At 51.9% G+C, this 20,838-nt stretch overlaps 2 protein-coding genes across 2 annotated transcripts; both read right to left on the bottom strand.

Moving 5' to 3' along the window:
• Positions 1 to 561: 561 nt before the first annotated feature.
• On the bottom strand, positions 562 to 1,820 carry LOC139781399 (uncharacterized). Its single transcript, XM_071720256.1, has 2 exons — positions 1,360 to 1,820; positions 562 to 1,318 (listed from the first exon to the last, which is right to left on the bottom strand). Exons 1-2 carry the CDS (start codon positions 1,818 to 1,820, stop codon positions 562 to 564), a joined length of 1,218 nt encoding a protein of 405 aa, XP_071576357.1.
• A 7,996-nt stretch (positions 1,821 to 9,816) lies between these two features.
• LOC139781398 (uncharacterized) lies at positions 9,817 to 13,651 on the bottom strand. Its single transcript, XM_071720255.1, has 3 exons — positions 12,492 to 13,651; positions 11,754 to 12,406; positions 9,817 to 11,639 (listed from the first exon to the last, which is right to left on the bottom strand). Exons 1-3 carry the CDS (start codon positions 13,649 to 13,651, stop codon positions 9,817 to 9,819), a joined length of 3,636 nt encoding a protein of 1,211 aa, XP_071576356.1.
• Positions 13,652 to 20,838: the final 7,187 nt, after the last annotated feature.

Below are 20,838 nucleotides of genomic sequence, written 5' to 3'. Positions count from 1 at the left end.
CGAAGAAACTCCAGCCGATCGATGTCGTCGTACTCGGCGTCGATGGTCTCGATCGTCGCGTCGACGTCGCCGAGAATCTCCTCCAGCCACCTCTTCTTCTCGAGGCCTTTCACGTATATTCGCGCGCCGGGCGTCTCTTCTCCCTCGCCCAGGTCGTCGCACACCGCGCGTCGAATAATCGACTTGGCTAGGCGATAGTCCACGTCCCCGTCTTTCCAACGGAGGCCGTGATGGTTCGCCATCAGCCAGTTGGCCCTTGCTTTTTCGGCGTTCGTGAGCAGGTCCCACTTCATCGGCGCGCGAAACACGTGATGCGCGAGTTCGCGCGTCTCGCTTCGGAGCACGGCCACCTCCTTCGCGACGAATCTGTTGCTCACCACGAATCCCTGCAGGTCGACGAAGATCGTCGTTGCCGCTGCGGCCATCGAGTCGGTGCGCGTCGAACAATTCACGCTCAAACTGCTCGTTCTTAACGGGATCTGAGGAACGATCGAAGGATCCCCGTCTTTATATATATATCTCCCGTTTCCGGGGTGTGGTATCCTACAATCGCCATTTCCGCTAGATGATTTTGCGCACCACATTGGTCAGCGGACCGTACTCGATGACGCGATCGTGAACGATGAGACAAAAGGCGGTGGTCTTCGGCGGAACGTTTTCCTTGCATTCGAATTCGATGCGCACGTCCACGGTGGCGCTCTTCACCGCTTCGTTTTGGCGGGAACAATTGATCACCACGAGCGGCGCTACTCGCGCAAATTCGCGCGGGGAGAAGAGCGCGTCGTCGCGACTGTCCCCGTAGTACGCTCCTCGAAATTTCGCGTACATCTCGTACAGCACGGCGAACTTGTCGCTTTCGAAATCCGCGTTCACGTCGTCGTAGGGATAGAATTCCGAGTTGAGATACAATTTCACGTTGGCGAGCGCGCAATGATCGAACCTCGAGGAGTCCTCCGTAAATTCGTTTCGCCGTCCGGTCTGCAGCGCGAATATGACGTATCGCGGTTTTTCCAACTGCGGCGCGGCTTTCACGGCCCACGAATGCTTGGTCGTGCTCTGCAGCAGAGGAAATTCGTACAGGTCCCAAGAGCGAAAGCCCACGCTCAGAAATCGTCCGCTCTCCAACGTTCGCAAAAGCGACAATTTAGTCACGTCGTTTAACGCCACGTGCGGCATACGCAATTGCACCTTCAGTAGTGTAATTTTAGGATCCTTGGCGGGATCTCTCGGCACGGTTTTTTTCGGATCTACGACGCAGTTGACGTCGTTCCGAGCGCGTATCAGGATAAGTTCGTGTCGCGCGTTTATCACCACGCGTCTGTAGTCCTCGCAGAAACCCAAAAGAATATTCAAAGGTACGCAAAAGTTGAATTGACGTCGTTCAGATTCGATTCGTTCGTCGGATAACTCCATCCGGCGTTCTGCAGTCTCCTGGCTCGCTCGGCGGTCAGCGACGCGTAGATCTTTATCGTGCTGGTTATGCCGACGTTTCTACACCGGTCGATCTCCACGCCGTCGAGTTCGTATCGAATCTCGTCGAACATAAACGCCACGCAGTTATTGACCAATTTCGCGTATTGCCTTTGAGCATCCGTCGCTTCCGACGTCGTCGCGCCCGCGCCGTCGTCATAGAGTCGTCCCTCGACGTACAGAAAACTGTCGCACGGCAGCGTATACAGATCCTGTTGCTGTATGGGTATTCGTATCTCGTCGTTGTGCCCGAACGTCGTGTTCACGTACGGGTTATACGTGTGAGTCTCGATTCCGACGATGCGCTCGTCGAAGATCGGCTCACCGCCGATACTCAGGATGTCGGCCATGGTCTTTCCTTTCGAAGTAGAAACGACGCGTTCCTCACGGCGAGACCCAGCGATCGTAAGAACCTGACGTTGGCGTTGCTGAGAACGGTTCTCTTTCCTCCTCGACCACCACCACCACCACCTCTTCTCTTCCTTACGCTTTCGATTACGTCATAGAACGGGCTAGCTCGCTCGTTCGTACAATCCGCGCTCGATCCGTTCAGAACGAGCATCCCTCTCGCTCTCTCTCTCTCTCTCTCTCTCTCTCTCTCTCTCTCTCTCTTCAGGTCGCTGAGATACGCGCGCACACACACACACACACTAACTGCGGCGACGACGTACGTGCAGTCTAATCGTTATCTCCTCGCCGCGAAAGTCGATCAATCGATCGTTCTGATCCACGATTCGCACCGTGATATCGGTGACGTTTCGCGCGACGATCGGGAGGTAAATGATCTGCGTCGGAGTCTCCGACAGTTTATATCCCGGTGGAACTTTCGGCGCGAATTCGTGTATCGCGTGCACCGAGCGTCCGTTGCTGTACGCTCCCGTGGTGATGCTGCATTCGATGCGAATTATGTTCACGCTCATGACGTCAACGGGTCCGTCGGAAACGTACCATTTGTTCGGTTTTAGGATACGATCGCGCGAGAAACCCAAAAGAGAACCGATGTTGTTCGGTTTTGTAAAATTCACTCTGTAGGCGCACTTTATCTCGCTCCTCATGGTATTCTCGTTGGCGCGAAGAGCGAGTATCGTTCTATCGCCGCCGTCATCGTCGTCGTTCTTGCCGTCTTCGTCCCCGTATATGCGATAAGCGTCGTCGTTATCGTCGTCGTCGTTCTTCTCCGTTCGTTTATTTTCTTTTACCCGTCCAGCGCCATCGGCCTGCAGTTTTTCTCTCTTTTCTTTCTCTTTCTCTCTCTCGCGGGCGCGACGTTCGCGATAAAGAAGAGCGGCGCGCAAATATCTGCTCACGGCTCGCAGCTCGTACGACCCTTCCGGAACGACGATCTTCCGTCGTCCTCGCCGAAGTAGAATCGATTGTTCGCCGGCGTAACGTTCGGTATCAAATTGTACGTCTCAAAAGTCGCCAAACCCAGCTCGTACTCGCCGTCGCTCAGATCCAAAGCGGGAAAGTGACTCGCCGTGAGAACGCTGCTGGTTCCGGTTAACGTGAGCGTCAGCGACATCGCGGGAGAACGTCGATCGTTCGCCACCGCTCCCCCAATCGATCTCGCGAAGAAATCGCAGGCACAGCTGTCCGCAGATTCTCTGCTCGAACGTCTGGAACGCTCGACGATTGTACGTCACGATCGCGCTCTCGCCGCCACCGCCGAGATATCGCGCGAGATCCCTTGGCGGGCGGAGATTTCCGAACGCGTCGAAGTAGATCGCCGCGTTCCCATTCTTCGCGTAAGCGACCCAATGCGTGCCCGGACCCGCCGCGTCGTCGAGATTCACGATGCCGCACTCCGCGTGTCGCACCCTCGTCAGCAGAGCGTCAATCATGAACACCCCACGGAAGAACGGTATGCGTAGGCGACGCGCCGATCGATCGAGCTGCTCGTTCGTCGTGACGCCGTACGGCGGCAGATCCGACGTCGCCGCTAACGTCGCCTTCTTCCGCGAAATTTTTTTTTTCGGCGATTCTCCTCGCGCCACCTCCGCGCTTCTTATACAGCGTGAGGTACAGCCCGCGACCCTCCATCGCGCGATTGTGTCGCTGCAGTTCCTCGAGTTCCCGTCGCGCCGCTTTGCCGGCGCTTACCGCCTTGGCCACGCCGGCCGCGTCACCGATTAAGGAACCGAGCGCACCCAACATCGGTAGAAAAGGCAAGAATCCGCCGCGTTTCGCCGTCGGAAGTATCCTCCGCCTCTTCCTCCTCGTCTTCGCGTTTCTCCCCGTTCCTTTCCTCTTTCTTCCTTTTTTCCTTTCCATACCCATGCCCAGTTTCGTCTTCGCTTTCATAGCCGCCTATACGGCCGCCGCGGCGAGTCTCTCACTGACCGTCGAGTCCTTCGCGGTGACGCGCTCGCGCGCCCTCTCGGCGAGCAGTCGATCGGCGACGTGTCGTTCGGCGAGCTCGCCGCTTCGCGAATACGCTACGTCGTGCTCGCGACACGCCGCGTCCAACGGATTGATGCCTTTGTCGCCGCGCGCTAGTCTCTTCGCTAGACGCGTACCGGGTTCGCAAAACTGATAGCCGGGTATATGCAGCTCGAAGGGAAGAGCGTTTATCGCGCGATCGAGTAGACCGGCGCCGCGCATTCGGTCGCGGTTGCGGGAGGGTTTTTTCTTATTCTCAATTCGAACGGAAACGTTTCGACGACTCACCGTTCAGAGCGAGCGCGCGGTTGCACTCGTAGCAGTCCTTGACGAGCGGCGGTGGACCGTCTATGTGCGTTCGCTGCCACGGACGATTGTAATGTTCCATACACGAGCGATATCTCTGCACCTCGGGATCCGCTTTTATATGTTCGGGCAAACGGTCCCACAGCAGTTGCACGTATTTCTCAAATTTACGCAACAGAACGATCTTCGGAACGAATTCCAGCTCCTCGGCCGTTAGATCGAGAATATCGCGCCTGTCCGTCAGTAGGATGGGAAACATCTCGATCACCGACGCGCGCGCGAACGATTCGTTGCTTTTGAGATCGAATTTCTACGGATACGACGACGCGCTCGCGCTACTTATACTTGCGCGCGAAGCGTTTGCGCACGCGCGACGAAACGAAACGACGTCCGTGCTGCCCTCCCCGCCCCGGCGCTCGGGCGCGTTCATCGCGCGAACGAGCGCGCGCTTGCGGAAAAGACCGAGAGAGAGAGAGCGAAAGAGAGAGGGCGCAATGCGATTCGTGCGACAGTCGGTGACGATAGGAGTCTCGAATGTGGATCGCAAAACGCAGGCAAGGTCGGGCGCGACCGAGGGAGGAAACGGAGAATCGCGCAGACACGGTCCTCTCTTGCCGAACGTCGTACGTTGCATCATCTGCGGTCCCTCTAACTGCGGTAAGACGAACGTTCTGGTGAGTCTGCTGGAACAAGCGCACGGTCTTCGTTTCGAGAACGTATACGTGTACTCGAAATCTATGCAACAACCGAAGTATCGATATCTCGAACGATTGTTCGAGCCTATGGAGGAGATCAGCTATCGCGCGTTCTCCGACAATCGCGACGTCGTTCCGCCCGACGAGGCGCTTCCCGACTCGGTCTTCGTCTTCGACGACGTGGCCTGCGACAAGCAGGACAGAATGAGGGAGTACTTTTCTATGGGTCGACATTCGAATATCGATTGCTTCTATCTCTGTCAGACGTACGCCAAAATACCGAAACATCTCGTGCGCGATAACGCAAATCTGTTGATCCTGTTCAGGCAGGACGGCACCAATCTGCGGCACGTGTACGACGATCACGTGAACACCGACATGTCGTACGACGAGTTTCGCGCCTTCTGTCGCGAGTGTTGGCGACGCACCTACGGTTTCGCCGTGATAGACAAGGACAGCGCGTTGCGAGGCGGACGGTACAGACGGGGGTTCCACGACTTCGCCGTGCTGTAGAGCCGATCAGTGCGCTTCGCCGAACGACGCGAGTATGAGCGCGATCGCGGAAGAGAGGACCGCGCGAAAGATAGCCAAAACGCGCGCCTCGATTCGCAGGAAGTACGCCGCTCTCAGGGTCGGAAAAATGGAGAGCGAGATCGCTCTGGAAAAGAGGTACGAGCCCATCGTCAAACCTCTGAAACGGCTCGCCGATGACGTGGACCGCAGGGGTAAAGGACCGGGCAAGATTGACGACGACGACGACGACGACGACGACGGCAGCTTTACGCTCGCGAGAAAGATGAAAACGACGAAGAGAGCGAAGAAGGATAGTGACTACGGTGATGACGACGACGATGCAGGCGCCGACCCGGAGCGCGATTACGGGGAGGACGACGACGTATTCACGCCAATAAGGACAACGACGACCGCGGGAAAAAAAGAAGAGTCGCGTCCAGCACGGTTGAGTTCGGCTCCCGCGACGACGACTATCGCGAGCTCCACGCCGATCCACGCCGATTCGGTCCGGTTTTTACCCAGAGAACACGAGATCGTCTCGGAGACTACGACTCCACCCCCCGCGCTAGAGACGTCCGTCAGGGAGTCTTTGAGCACGGCGGAAGGTCGCGACGCTCTGAATAGCCAACTAGGACCGTTAGGGCGGGAGTACGTGGGCGCTCTTCTGAGCGGCGACAGTAAAAAAGAGATCGACCACGTCTACGGAGTGTATCTCGGCGAGCACGGCACGATGCTGGGTAACAAGCGATTTGACGTGGCCCCGGATGACTCCGTGATCATCGACGGTGTACGGTACAAGGGCACGCGCGGTCTGTACGAGTTGATCTTCATGCGAATTCCCAACGCTCGCGTCTACACGGAGAAGGACAAACGAACGTACAGGAGTATACTTTTCGCCACCAGCGCTCACAAACGCGGTCGCAGCGCCGGCATGCCTGTCAAGGGTAACAGGGGACACAAGTACACAAAAATAATAGCGCCGCTCGTACACCCGTCTCACACAGTTGGGACTACGAAGGGCGCCGGACTACCGTCGGCCATGCGACTGACCGACAACGCGATCGATTACGTTCACTGGGACGATCCCAACGAGCTGGTTGATCGACTTCGACTGCTAGACGCTTCTCGTCGGGCCGGCAACAACGCTCACGACAACGAAATTCTGTCGATAACACAGGCCGACATTTTTAAAAACCTGAGACCAGACTATACTTTCCCAAAGGTTTTCGGCCCGTTGAATCCGAATCCGCCAGCGGAATTGCTCCATCACATCAGGTTTTCGAGATATCCTAACCTGAAAGTGCAAAAAACACAGTTTTTCGATATATTCGGGGTTATATTAAACCGCGAATTAATTTTTCTCCACAAAACTCGTTACTGCATCTGAAAGTACTACTCTTCGCCTTCAAAATGCTTTTTGAATTTTTCAGATATCTTATTTCTTCTCGGAGATATCGTCTGTTGAAATTTTTTAGTTTGGCGTTTTCGTTACAACCTCCCTACTTTGAAAAAAGTTTAAGATTTTCGAATTCGCCTTTTTTTTGGTCAATTAGGCAGACCACAGTTATGTATTCTTATGTTTTTGGAGTAGCTGAATTTGAAATTGCAGTCTGCTTACCCCATCGAGTCCCCCCCCCCCATAGCTATGACTCGATGGGGTAAGCAGACTGCAATTTCAAATTCAGCTACTCCAAAAACATAAGAATACATAACTGTGGTCTGCCTAATTGACCAAAAAAAAGGCGAATTCGAAAATCTTAGATTTTTTTCGAGGTTAGGGAGGTTGTAACGAAAACGCCAAACTAAAAAATTTCAACGGACGATATCTCCGAGAAGAAATAAGATATCTGAAAAATTCAAAAAGCATTTTGAAGGCGAAGAGTAGTACTTTCAGATGCCGTAACGAGTTTTGTGGAGAAAAATTAATTCGCGGTTTAATATAACCCCGAATATAGCGAAAAACTGTGTTTTTTGCACTTTCAGGTTAGGATATCTCGAAAACCTGATGTGATGGAGCAATTCCGCTGGCGGATTCGGATTCAGCAGACCGAAAACCTTTGGGAAAGTATAGTCTGGTCTCAGGTTTTGGAGTTTCGCAAAATTTTGTCGGCCTGTGTAATCGAGGAACTTTGCGAGGCCGGTTTCGTCGTAAATTGATCGGTCGCGTCGATCGCGACGGCAGTACGTATCGCGCGCTCTCCAGCGCCTCCCCCGCGCGCGCGATGTCCGTGAACAAATTCGGCATGTCTCTGACAAATCGGAGCAACGGTGACGGAATCGACGGTGCGTCCACGGTGCGATTACGCTCCTCGATCGAATCCCTGCGTAACTACACGCGCAACAACGCGCTCTTTATGAGCGAGGGTTCCTACGACGCGAGATACGGCGGGTAGCCGCGCCGGAGATCGACTCCGACGCGACGAACAAGAGCTACGTCGAGGACGCGATCGGACGATCGAAGAGAAGCGCGACCGAAGAATTGACAGGCGAAATAGCGGCGGTGAGGAACGACGCGCTTCTCTCGAATCGAAACTCTTACGACGCGCGGGATCGCAAGATACGGCGGGTAGCCGCGCCGGAGGTCGGCACCGACGCGACGAACAAGAGCTACGTAGAGGGCGCGATCGGGCGGCTCAAGAGCGTCGTGATCGAAGAGATCAAGAAGAACGACGCGACGCTGAGGAACGACGCGCTCCGCTTGAGTCAGGGCTCTTACCACGCGAGGGAGCGCAAGATACGAGGAGTAGCCGCGCCGGAGGTCAACACCGACGCGACGAACAAGAGCTACGTAGAGGGCGCGATCGGGCGACTCAAGAGCGTCGTGATCGAAGAGATCAAGAAGAACGACGCGACGGAAGAATTGATAAGCGGAATCGCGACGCTGAAGAACGACGCGCTCCGTTTGAACGAGGATTCCTACGACGCGTCGGAGCGCAAGATACGACGCGTGGCCGCGCCGGAGTTCGGCACCGACGCGACGAACAGGAGTTACGTGGAGGACGCGATCGAACGGTTCAAGAGCGCCGTGATCGAAGAGATCGAGAAGAAGAACACCGTCGATCGAGAGTTCACGGGCGTCATCGTGACAAACGCGAACCAGGGTTTGAGAGACGAAATCGCGACGTTTCGAAACGACGCGCTTCTCTTGCGCGAAGATTCCTACGATGCGTCGGAGCGCAAGATACGACGCGTGGCCGCGCCGGAGGTTGACACCGACGCGACGAACATGGGCTACGTCGAGGGAGCGATCGCGGAGCTCAGAAAGAACTTCAAAGATCTGATAAGAGAATTTAGAAGCCAGTTCGTAACTGTGAAGAATACCGTGGATAAGCACGAAATCCAGATCGCCAGAATTCTGAGTATATTGAACCTTCTTGAGCAATGAGCGTGGAAAAACGGAGACTCGTGGAGGAATTGCACGCGCCGGCGCGAAAAAACTTTCCTCGCCGCCGCGTCGTGGTGCGCGGTTACGACGACCTGTGGCAGGCCGACGTGGTCGAGATGCGTCCCTATTCGCGTGAAAACGCGGGTCACAATTACATTCTGACGGTCATCGATGTGCTGAGCAAGTACGCCTGGGCGATCCCGCTCAAGACTAAGAGCGGAAAGGAGGTCGCGACGGCTCTCGGAAAGATCTTTCGCGAGGACGCGCGACACCCTAGGAATCTGCAAACGGACAAAGGAAAGGAATTCTACAACGCCGACGCGCGCAAAATCTTCGACGCGCGCAAGGTGAATCACTACTCCACGTATTCGGTGATGAAAGCGTCGGTGGTGGAGAGATTCAATCGCACGTTGAAAAACGACATGTGGAAGCTCTTCACGCTCCAGGGATCGTACAGATGGATAGACTCGCTGCCGCGCCTCTTGTCGAATTACAATCGCCGCAGACACAGAACGATCGGAATGCGTCTGGCGGACGTGACGCCCACCGTCGCCGCAAAACTGCTGCGCACGGTGTACAGTCGCGCGAAGATCGCCGCGCCGGCGAGATTTCGAGTCGACGATCCGGTGCGCGTGAGCAAATACAAAACGATCTTCGAAAAGGGCTACACTCCCAATTGGACCACCGAGATATTTCGCGTAGCCAAAGTACAAAGGACCAATCCCGTTACGTATCTGCTGAAAGACGTTCGCGGAGAAGCGATAGCCGAAGGATTCTACGAACACGAGTTGCTGCGCGTCTCCAATCCCGACGTCTATCTCGTGGAAAAAGTCCTGCGTAAGCGCGGCAATCGAGCGTACGTGAAGTGGTTGAGGATGGACAGTTCGCACAATTCCTGGATAGATAAGGCGTCTGTGTTGTAACAGAAATAATTAGACATTCGTAAATACGCGCAACTTGTACTTTATTGTTAATAAAAAATTTACACATTCATTGGTTTGTTTCTTACGTGCTATTGATTTTTCTACGATAAAACAATTTTAGAAAGCGTATGATATTGTTTCTTTTTTACAACGGTATTCCGTAATGTCCCCACGGAAGCGTTTCCTCGCTGTCCAACGTCACGTATCGCTTATCGTCGTGCGGACTGAGAGCTAGTTTTTGCTCCGACACGGTGTGAACCTCGTGCAACGTTGAGCGTATGCACGACTGGCGCGTCCTCAGCTCGCGCGCGTCCCGCAAGCACGCCACGTAATCCTCGAACGTGACCTTCTTCGCGAATACGTTTCTTTTAATACCCCTTATTCTTTTGGTGTCGTCGCGTCCGAGTACCCTGTAGGTGTACATCTTCGCTCTGAGGCCTACGAACTCCGTCATGATCGCACCGTTGTTCTCGTCCTTCATCAGACCGGGCACCTTCTTGTTGACGCGCGGCATACCGTGCGCGTTATTCTCCGCGTAATCGCTCGTGTCGAACCTGTCTATGTCGCGTCTCATACGCTCGTACGCGTCTTCGCACTCCAGCGAATAGATCAGACTATCGGTATCAGTGTACAGAATTCGACACCGGTCGCGATAGAGCGGCGCCATGTAGTCGTAGTGAAACTCGTAGAGACGCGTCTTGGATATCTCGAGAATACACATACCCACGTAGACCGGCTTGTTAAATTTTACCTCGAGCTTCCGCAGCTCGATCGCGACCAGATTCTCCGAGAAGACGCTTCTGCTGTGAAAGTTCGGCCTGCCGATCAACGCCTCCGCGCCGTATCTCCCGTCCCATCGCGTCACGAGACGCACGTCCACGTGAGCGCGCACGTTCTCTATCGTTTTGCCGAAGACGGCATTGTTCATCAGTTTGTACATGTTCCGTTCGAACTCGTTGCTCGCGCGCGTCCTGAACGTCGTGTTCAGCTCGATGTAGCCGCGAAGCCACGGCGACTGGGCGAATCGCAGCACTCGACGAACGCGCGTCAGACGCAAACCCAGTCGCAGACATTGCTGCAGGTTTTGATAGTGCGTCATGTAGCGCGATTTGTCGTAGAGAGTAGCGAGCAGTTTCTCCTGCCGCTTACCGGGCGGTTTATCGCGCGTCGGGCACAGCGGCAGGTCCGCGTGGGCGTCGTGCAGTTCCGGCGGATACTCGAGATCCACCTCCAGAATGTAACCGACCTCGCTGTCCGTCGGCACGGTCGTCACGTCGAAATTCTCGGGGTCGTCGAGCCACTGGAAATTCGCGTACGGCAGCGATTCGCTCATAGCCCAGCCGTACAGATTGTTCACGTCGTAATACATGAGATACGTAGTGGGCTGGGACGAGTCGTACGTCGGTACGTGCCTGTTGTTGGCTCGCGCGTACCTGAGCGAACATTGACTGAGGCCGCCGCGTATTCCGCGTTCCACGAACATCGCCATGTCGATGTCGGTGAGCAGCTCGAAACGCACGCCGGTGTACCTCAACATGGCGTCCCACGTGTACCCCGGCAACGTATAATAATACGCGGGATCCAGCCCGTAACTCGCTAAACACGTGTCCCGAAAATTTTCAAAGATATCCGCCAGAAGAAGCACGTCGGTCTTGAGATACAGATCGCTGTACTCGCCGAGATCCCGCACGCGAAACCGTCGCCAGACCCTCGTCGCGTGCTCGTAATCGCTCTCGCTCGCGGTCTCGTCGGTCAGGGAGCTGTAAAAGACCTCGCGCGGCGGAAGCTCGGTCTCCCGCAGTTTGTTCTCGCTGTCGACGTACTCGTACGGAAATACTTCCTTGCGAGTGAGCAGATCGAGATCCTCCGTGCTCAATTCCGCGTTCTCCGAGCGCGTTACTCTCAGCTTGTCCTTGTCCAGATAGGACGCCAGGGTTTCGAGACTCGCGGCTAAAATCTTGTACGAGTCTTCGAATCGAAGCTTCACGAGTCGATTTCACATCCCGTCCGTTTGCGTCTCCTTAACGGTCTTCGAGAAAGATATGTAATTTTCCTTCGTAAGCGGCAGGAGTTCGACCCCACCCTCGAAATCGTTCGCGATTTTCTCGATGATAAAGTGCGCGTCGTAACCCGACAGATTGTGGAAGAACACGGGAATCACGTACACGTTTCTGTAATTCAGATTGCAACGAGAATGCGCCGGACCTCTGTACCGTCCGTTTAGATGACAGTGATCTCGCACGCGCTTGTCCTCTGGTTGGAACGCTTTCCGACACACGTGACAATGCGTCGCGCGCCAAAATTTGAGTTTCTCGTCCTCCGTAAGTTCTACCATCGATATATTGGTGGAGAATTTAATCTTTGCGTGACGTGCGAGAACGCGAAGCTCGTTCACGAACCACGAAACGCAGTCGTCGCCGCGACGATATCTGTACGTGGACACGGTATCGTCGTAGGTGCAGCACAGATAGTAGCCCAGGCTGAACGGTACGTGACGCTGATAAGCGTATCTTTTCGTTCTCGCGCCTCCTTCGGCATTCTCCCTCTCCCGCTGTTCGAGAAGACACTCCAGATCCGCGTACACCACGAAGGGGAGTCGCTCCTTTCTGTCGTGACTGTCGAACGACAGCCACTTATCGTCCTCGTTCGGAAGAACGATGGCGCAGTCGTTCATTCGGCCGCAGTCGACGCTGTAAGCGGCCAACTTTTCGCGCGTATAGAAATAGTGTAGACATCTGCGAAGTAACGTGCGTGCGATTACTATGCGTATATAAATTAACACCGCGTCGTTTCCTTATTCCTCAGGTTTTTTTTACTTACCGATCGCAAACGTGCTTCGCGCACCGTTTTGCGGTCAATTGCGAATTCACCAATCGCGACAGATTCTTTATCCAGGCGAAATGGCCCCTGTTGACGCCGCGTAGCGTATCGCGCAGATATAGGAGATTTACGTGTCTATCCCTCTTATCGTCGGTTAACCGCAGAGGCACGATCGCGTTGCGGTCGGCGCCCCGTCCGAACTTATCTTTTTTTTCGATTCCTTCCCGAGTTGTAAATACGTTGATCGATACGTCGTTTTGACGTTCGAACTTTCCGATCTGTTTCAGATCTATGGGAAACTTGATCTCGTCGAGATTCAGCACCGTCGCGTAATCGGGATACGAGCCGCATCGTTCCGCGTGCCACTTGGCGGGATACAGATCCGCGACCACCGCACGCGCAAAACACGTGTCGTTCTTCGACAGCACGTTGACCACCGCCTGTTTAAGTCTTATACCTAGCGGTATCTTTATCCAACATCCCACGCGCATGGGATTACACTTGTTCACGTTCACCGTTAGGTTGAGTATTCGCGACAACGCCCATCCGCTGTCGCGTTCCTGAAATTCGTCCAACGCCGCTAGAATCGCGTCGCGCACGTGCTTTTCGTACCACTCGCCCAGATCGGACCCCTGGAGGAGCTGTTCGTTCCGCGTAGCGATACTCTTCACATCGGTCTTAACGTCCGCTACGAATTCCCCATTGAATATGACATTGACCTTCAGACACACGTGTCTGTTCAAATTATCCTGCACTTTTTCGAGCACGGTGCCCTTCGCATCCTCGAGAAATCGCGCTTGTTCGATGTACGTAGAGTTCGTCACAGCGCCGGTGAGTACGCGACTTTGGAACGCCGTATCGATCTCGACCCACGAAAATCCTCCGCTAACGCCGCTGCTGCTACCGCCGTTCCCACTGTCCAAACCGGCATCTACGACGCGTTCGAATCGTCGGCGCAGATCCTCCCTCGAACCTTCCAATCGCGCTATTCGAGCCACCAGAGCGTTCACGGCTCCCGTGTTTCCTCGCCCCCCAGATTGTCTGACTCGACAACTCTCCCGCAAGAGCCGGAGACACTCGTCGCATCGTCGTCCCCACACGCGGTACCCGTCCGCGTCGCGGACGTTCGCGGCGAGCAACTCGTCGCACTGTTCCTGCATCCTATCCAGAAGGGTCTTCCACCCTCGGGAACACTGAATTTCACTCGATCGAACAGACGACGAGACTTGTAGGTGTGAATCCTACGTATCTTCTCTCCTCCGTCCACCGTCTGATAGTAAAGATAATACTCGAGCGGCAGGCAACGCATATAATCCTTCGCCCTAACGGAGTTTGCCATTGTCGTCTCTATCCACGCTCGCTCGCGCGCGGTTCGCGCCCCGGTCTCCCTTCGCAGATGATGAGTCGCCAGATTCCATCGCGCGTCCTCCTTCGCCACCGACTCGCATACGTTTGACGGCAACGACGCGTCGACTCTCGCCGATTCGTCGTCCGAATCGGACGAGAACCTGGGCATGGACTCGTAACAGCGCAGTTCGCCGTCCGATTCCTCGGACGAGTAATAACGGCGATCGTTCATTCGCGAGTACGCATCACTAATATAATGCTACATTAGCTCCACTAACACATCGAAATTAACACCAACTACATCCCCGACATCGTCGCGTATGTTTATTCTTTCCTCAAGTATATCATAATAAAGAAACTGCCGGTGAGATCGGCAATCGGCGATTCCGATTTCGCGACGGATCAGATATCTCGTTACGTCAACGCGCCGCGGATCCCCATTCCTCCTGAACGGTTCGCTAACTTTCACGATCGGTTTTCCGATTTTAGAATTGAACACCGGTTTGCAAAGTTCTACGTACTCGTCACTCATACCTCATTTTTAAAATAACAACTGTAACTTATCCCATTCCCGGTGCGCTTTACGTCGCACCACTCTCTCTAGATAATGCTGCAATAGCGCCGCTAACGCGTCTCAGTCAATAGTAACAGATTCCATTCTCCGCCACTCTTCTCCAAACTATTTGGTATTGAAGAGACCTCCGGTTCGATCGACGATCGGGAATTCCGATTTCGCGATCGATCAGATATCTCGTTACGTTGACTCTCCACAAATCCGATCCGCAACACTTTCTCGCGAACGGGTCGTTGATTTTCGCGATCGGTTTCCCGATTTTCACGCGCACCGGTTTGCAAAGTTCTACGTACTCGTCGCTCATACCACGTTAGAAGAAAAAAACCCACATTAACTTATCCCGTTCCGTTGCGCTTTACGCCGTCGCGCCAATTCAATTTATACTCGTTCGTTATCTCAACGGTGGATGTACCTACGGGATACACCCTTCCGGGAAGGGGACATCCGCTGTTATCTCAACGGAGGATGTACCTACAGGATACACCCTTCCGGGAAGGGGACATCCGCTCGCCGCATCCTGCGAAAAAAACAAAAGGAGGAACTGACAAGAGCGACCTCGAACGAGTTCGAATGCGCGCGATAAAAAAGTCGCGATTTCCGCTCGCGGCCGATAACGCGGTCGATAACGCCGATCCGAGCGCCCTCTCGGAGCGTCCGGGAACGACGATCCCCCCCACCCCCGGTGGCAACCCTGCGGCGCGAAATTCCCCATCACTTGCCTAGGGAATTTACGTCTTTCAGGTTACCGCAAGGTGGCAACACTGCGGTGCGAAATTCCCCATCACCCACCTAGATGTTCCGATAAATATCATCAATGTAAACATTCGCATAAAGTGCAACGTGACCGCGGGTGCGTACAGCAACGACAAGTACGTGCACACGATACACGAGTTTTCATCGAGTGTGCCTCCAGGATATAAGATATCGGAAACGCCGGCACAGATCATTTACCTTCCGATCATCGTACGGAGCATTTCGGACTTGATGCTTCGCGTCGTGGATCAGGACGGTCGATTGATTGATTTTCGTGGAGAGGAGATCACCGTTAGACTGCATGTACGAAGACGACAGTGATAACGTGAAATGCTCGTACTGAACGAAGCTGAGCAGGTGCAACAGACGAGAAACAAAATTAGAGAGACAATCCGATCGCCAAAGAAGAAACTCACTGCGTCAAACGTTGAATTTTTGAAATCATTGGGTTTTGTCGTACGAAATGGCTAATATGTTAAACATTGGAGGTGAACCGATCTTTGACGATAGCGTCGTCAAGATTGAGACTCACACGTACAATCCGTGTATCCCAATAACGATGAGATAAGAATACCCATACAACAGCAGGATTTATACACGTTGCCGTGCGAGAGCTTTCTCTACGTTGAAGTAAGATTGACGATAAAGAGAAAAAATGACGAGTCTGAGACAACGCTTGCGAATAATTGCGTGGCGTTCATGTTTGATGAAATTCAATACGAGCTCAATGGCGTGGAGATTGATCGCAACAGAAACATTGGAATAACCAGTACCATCAAGAACTATGTATCGTTTACAAATGACAAAACAAAAATTATGCAAAATGCTGGATGGGACATTTCATCTTCTCACCCGGAGGGATATTTCAACTTTTACGTACCGCTCAACACATTGTTGAGCTTTTGCGAGGATTACAAACGAGTGGCTGTTAACGCTCGTCACGAATTAATTTTGATACGAGCGCGCAGCGATAACAATTGCATTGTAGGAAATCCGGCAACGGAGCCGGAAATTGAATTGTTTAAAGTACAGTGGCGAATGCCTCACGTCACATTAAATGAGGTCAATAAGCTATCCATGCTACGGGCCTTGGAAAGCGGGCGATATCTTAGTGTCAGTTTCCGTTCGTAGGATCTGTACGAGTACCCAATGTTGCAGAGCACGACCAAGCATTCGTGGGCCGTCAAAACGGCGACTCAGCTGGAGAAGCCGCGGTACGTTATCTTTGCGCTGCAGACCGGGCGCAAGAATATCATGTCGCAAGATGTTAGCGTATTCGATGACTGTAACTTGACCAACGTGAAACTTTATCTAAACTCTGAATTTTATCCGTACGATGACTTAAATCTGGATTTTGGCAAAAATCAATACGCCGTCCTTTTCGATATGTATGCGCGTTTTTGTAAAGCTTATTACGGATACGACTGCTTCGATACGCTTTGCACCGTGGTTACATTCCTGACAAAAGGACCTTTTGTTGTCATTGATCGCTCGCGACAAAACGAGTCTGTCAAGAGCGCCACCGTGGATGTGCGAATAGAATTTGACTGCAAAGAGAATGTACCGGCAAATACTACCGCCTATTGTCTCATCTTGCATGATCGCGTAATCGAATACTGTCCGTTGTCGAACGTAGTGCGCAAAATCATGTAAATTGCAATATCAGCAGATATTGCGATATAAGAGGCACTGGTGTACCGCGATAAGATACAGATTGCTCCGTCGTTTCGTCATGATCGTACCAACGTTTGTCGATCTGCAAGGATTCGCCGTCGGGATGAAATTTGTCGTAAAGGAGGTGGCGGTTCTGAGAAACGGGACCGTTTTGGCGCATTACATTTTTACATGCCCCATGCCATGGAGTCTCTTCATGAAATCCGACAAGTCATGCGCTTCTTGGTTGATTGCAAATCACCATGGACTACGATGGGAGGATGGAAACGTGCCGTACAGCATGGCGAAACATCTAATTACATCGGCCGTGCTTGGAGAGGGCGACGAGACGTCGACTCTTGTATACGTCAAGAGATGCCAGAAACGAAAATGGCTGGTGGATCTGCTCGAGAATAAAGCGAGAAAAAACCTAAGCATTGAGACTTTGGATGCAAATTACGAAGATATCGAATCTTTAAATAATCTAGATGTTACTAATACTATACGATGTGAAAAACATGTTAAGAATTGCGCATTACAAAATGTATTAAAAATATTTAACTGGTGGTTGCAACACCAGAAATAATTATGATTTTTAAATAAACTATATATGTATATATAAATGTTACAATGTTTTATTTCCTATTCCCACATAGTTTGTAGTATAATATAGATGTTTTAGTTGTTTTTAAAGATGTTTTAGCTGTTTGATAGTTGTTTTTAAGGGGGAACATATGAGTAGACCGCAAGAAAAGAAGGTGAAATTCGGGAATTTTTATCTTGGAAACTATTAATTCGATTCGATCTAGGTTTTTTTTATTTAAAAGTATCTACATTGAGGCACGTTCACAAATTTTTTTAAGGGAATTCATTCCCTCGGAGCGCTGTTCTCGTGGCCGGCGTAAAATAAATGTCATAAAATTTTATTTTAGTGCTATTATTGTATGCTTTGATAGGAATACTTTGAGAAATAAATGTATATTAAAATACATATCACTGTATCTAAAATTATTTTTCCTTCTGTCTACCGTTCCCTTGTCCACCGTCAGCGGTTTAGAATTACAGAGCGGTAACTCTCGATAAGAATGCGCGTGCCGCACTCGTCGCGCGATCATTAAACGTTTTCTCATTTGTCTCATATAAATTATTAAATATTCTTCCTCTTTTTTCCAATAAATAAATCACTTAAAATAATATAAAAAATGATCTAACTATAATGGGTGGGAGGGGGAAGACGTGCGCGAACAGGGGAAAAATAACGGGTGACGGGAGCGCGAGAGAACATCAACGAGGGAAACGCGAGCGGGAGCGCGCCGTGTGACGTCACGCGGACCGACGCGGCCGTTGTACGCTGACCCATCCCCCGCGGCGCGCCGAAAACGCGAACGCGGTTCCCCTTATCCCGCGGCGCCCGAAAACGCGAACGCGGTACCCCCCTCCTCCTCACCCGCGGCGCCCGAAAACGCGAACGCGGTACCCCCCTCCCCCTCCCCCGCGGCGCCCGAAAACGCGGTACGGCCCCTCCCCCGCGGTACCTTCTGCGCGGTACCCCCCTCGGAGCTCCCTAGTTAGAACCGGCCCTACTACCCTACTACAAAAGACGTCAAACGTTCTTCCAATACGGTTTACCGACCGGAAGAGTGATAAATACGTGAATCTGCTGTACGTGCAGGACTCGCGAGACGACAATGTGGGACATTTCGCGTGGATCAAGGATCTATCCCGCCTCGTGAGCTCACAATTGAGCAAGCACCATGGTCGAAAATACATTTGCAATCGGTAAGTACCTATACTTCTTTTAATAATATTATTCTTTTAATTATATATATATAATTTTATATTTTTTGTATAAAAATTTATAATATTTGTGTTTTTTTTTGCAGATGTCTACATTATTTTAGTTCGAGCGACAAGTTGCAGTCTCACACGGCAGACTGCCGAGAGGTAAACAACTGTGCCATCCGACTACCGAGCGAGGACGACAAGTGGCTTAGCTTCAAGAACCACAGCAGGAAGGAACGAGTTCCATATGTCGTATACGCCGACTTGGAGTGCGTGCTGAAGAAGACACAACCGGAGACGGAACACGCGTCATACGCCTATCAACATCATCGGGTATGTAGTAGGATACAGTGCTGTGATGATGAAACGTTATCAGCGTGTCGATTTCGCGATAATGATTGCGTCGCGTGGTTCACCGAGGAACTCAAGAGATTGGCGCATTGCGTAAAGACTATCTTGTCCGATAATGTTCGCATGGTAGATTTAACGCGAGACAAGTGGGAGAAATTTCACAGCGCGGCGCAATGTCACATTTGCGAAAAACCGTTCGCGCCGGATGATAATCGCGTACGCGATTATTGCCACCTAACGGTCGTTATAGAGATCCCGCACATTCGAACTGCAACCTAAATTATAAAGATTGTCACTACATTCCAGTAATTTTCCACAATTTATCGGGCTACGACGCGCATTTTATTATCACGGAGATAGCTGCCGCGTTCGAAGGCTCGATCGATGTACTACCGATAACAAAAGAAAAGTACATCTCATTCACGAAACACGTTAAAGACCGCCGAAAGATCAGATTCGCGAAGCGACATAAAATTAAGATTCATCGATTCGTATAAATTTCTTAGTATGAGTCTCGCAAAATTGGCATCCTTCCTCGATAAGGATAAGTTAAAAATTGTACGTTCCAAATTTTCCGCGTTATCCGACCATGATTTCGAATTATTGACTTGACGCAAAAAGGTGTCTTTCCATACGAATACGTGGATTGCGTCGAAAAGTTGGAGGACTCGTGTTTACCGCCGCGCGATTTATTTTACAATTCCTTGACCGGTGACACTGTATCCGAGAGCGATTACGCGCCGCGAACGTTTGGCAGCGATTCTCCGTTCGAACCCTAGGCGAATACAGCGATCTGTACCTCAAAACCGATGTCTTGGCCATCGTTTTTGAAAATTTCCGCGACAGTTGTATCGCGAATTATGGACTTGATCCCGCATACTACTACACTTTACCGGGTTTTACGTGGGACGCCATGTTGAAACATACGCGTGTCAATTTCGAACTGCTCACCGACATTGACATGGTCATGTTTATCGAACGCGGTATTCGCGGTGGCCTGAGTTAATGTTCAAACAGATACGCGCGGGCCAACAACAAGTACATGCAGTCGTATGATCCATCAAAACCGTCGTCGTACCTGATGTATTTCGATGTAAACAACTTGTACGGCTGGGTGATCTGTCAGCCACTGCCTTACGCAGATTTTCGATGGGCCGAAGACGTTTCGAATTTCGACTTTAGCGCGATCGCTTCGGATTCGCCCACGGGTTATATTCTCGAGGTTGATCTAGAGTATCCGCAGAATAAACAACGCGCACGCTGACCTACCGTTCTGTCCGACGCGCGATAAACCGCCCGGCAAACGGCAGGACAAACTTCTCGCCACGCTGTACGATAAGAAGCGTTATGTCATCCATTATCGCAACCTGCAACAGTGCACGCACCACGGCCTTCGCGTCACAAGAATACATCGCGTATTGCAATTCGCTCAATCTGCGTGGCTCCGCCTTTACATCGAACTCAATACAAAATTTAGAACACTGGCCAAAAATGAGTTTGAGAAAAATTTATATAAATTGATGAATAACGCGGTTTTCGGGAAAACAATGGAAAATGTACGCAATCACGTCGACGTAAAATTACTGACAAAGTGGGACGGACGATACGGCACGGAGGCAATGATCGCCCGACCAAATTTCCACAGCAGGAGCGTGTTTTCGGAAAATCTGGTACCCGTTGAACATCGCAAACTCGAAGTGAAATTCGACAAACCGATCTACATCGGCATGTGCATCCTCGACATGTCGAAGGTGTGCCTATACGAATTTCACCACGAGTACATGTCTCCCCTGTACCGCGACATGTGTAGAATTATGTACACCGACACGGACAGTCTGATTTATCATATCGAGTGCGACGATGCGTACGAGAACATGAAACGTGATA

The sequence above is a fragment of the Temnothorax nylanderi genome, unplaced genomic scaffold, assembly GCF_030848795.1.
Source record: "Temnothorax nylanderi isolate EJ_2023f unplaced genomic scaffold, tnyl_v1.0 TNYL_tig0334_pilon, whole genome shotgun sequence".
Classification (NCBI taxonomy): domain Eukaryota; kingdom Metazoa; phylum Arthropoda; class Insecta; order Hymenoptera; family Formicidae; genus Temnothorax; species Temnothorax nylanderi.
Note: the sequence above shows the minus strand (reverse complement) of the source record. Positions and strands in the feature narration are given on the sequence as shown.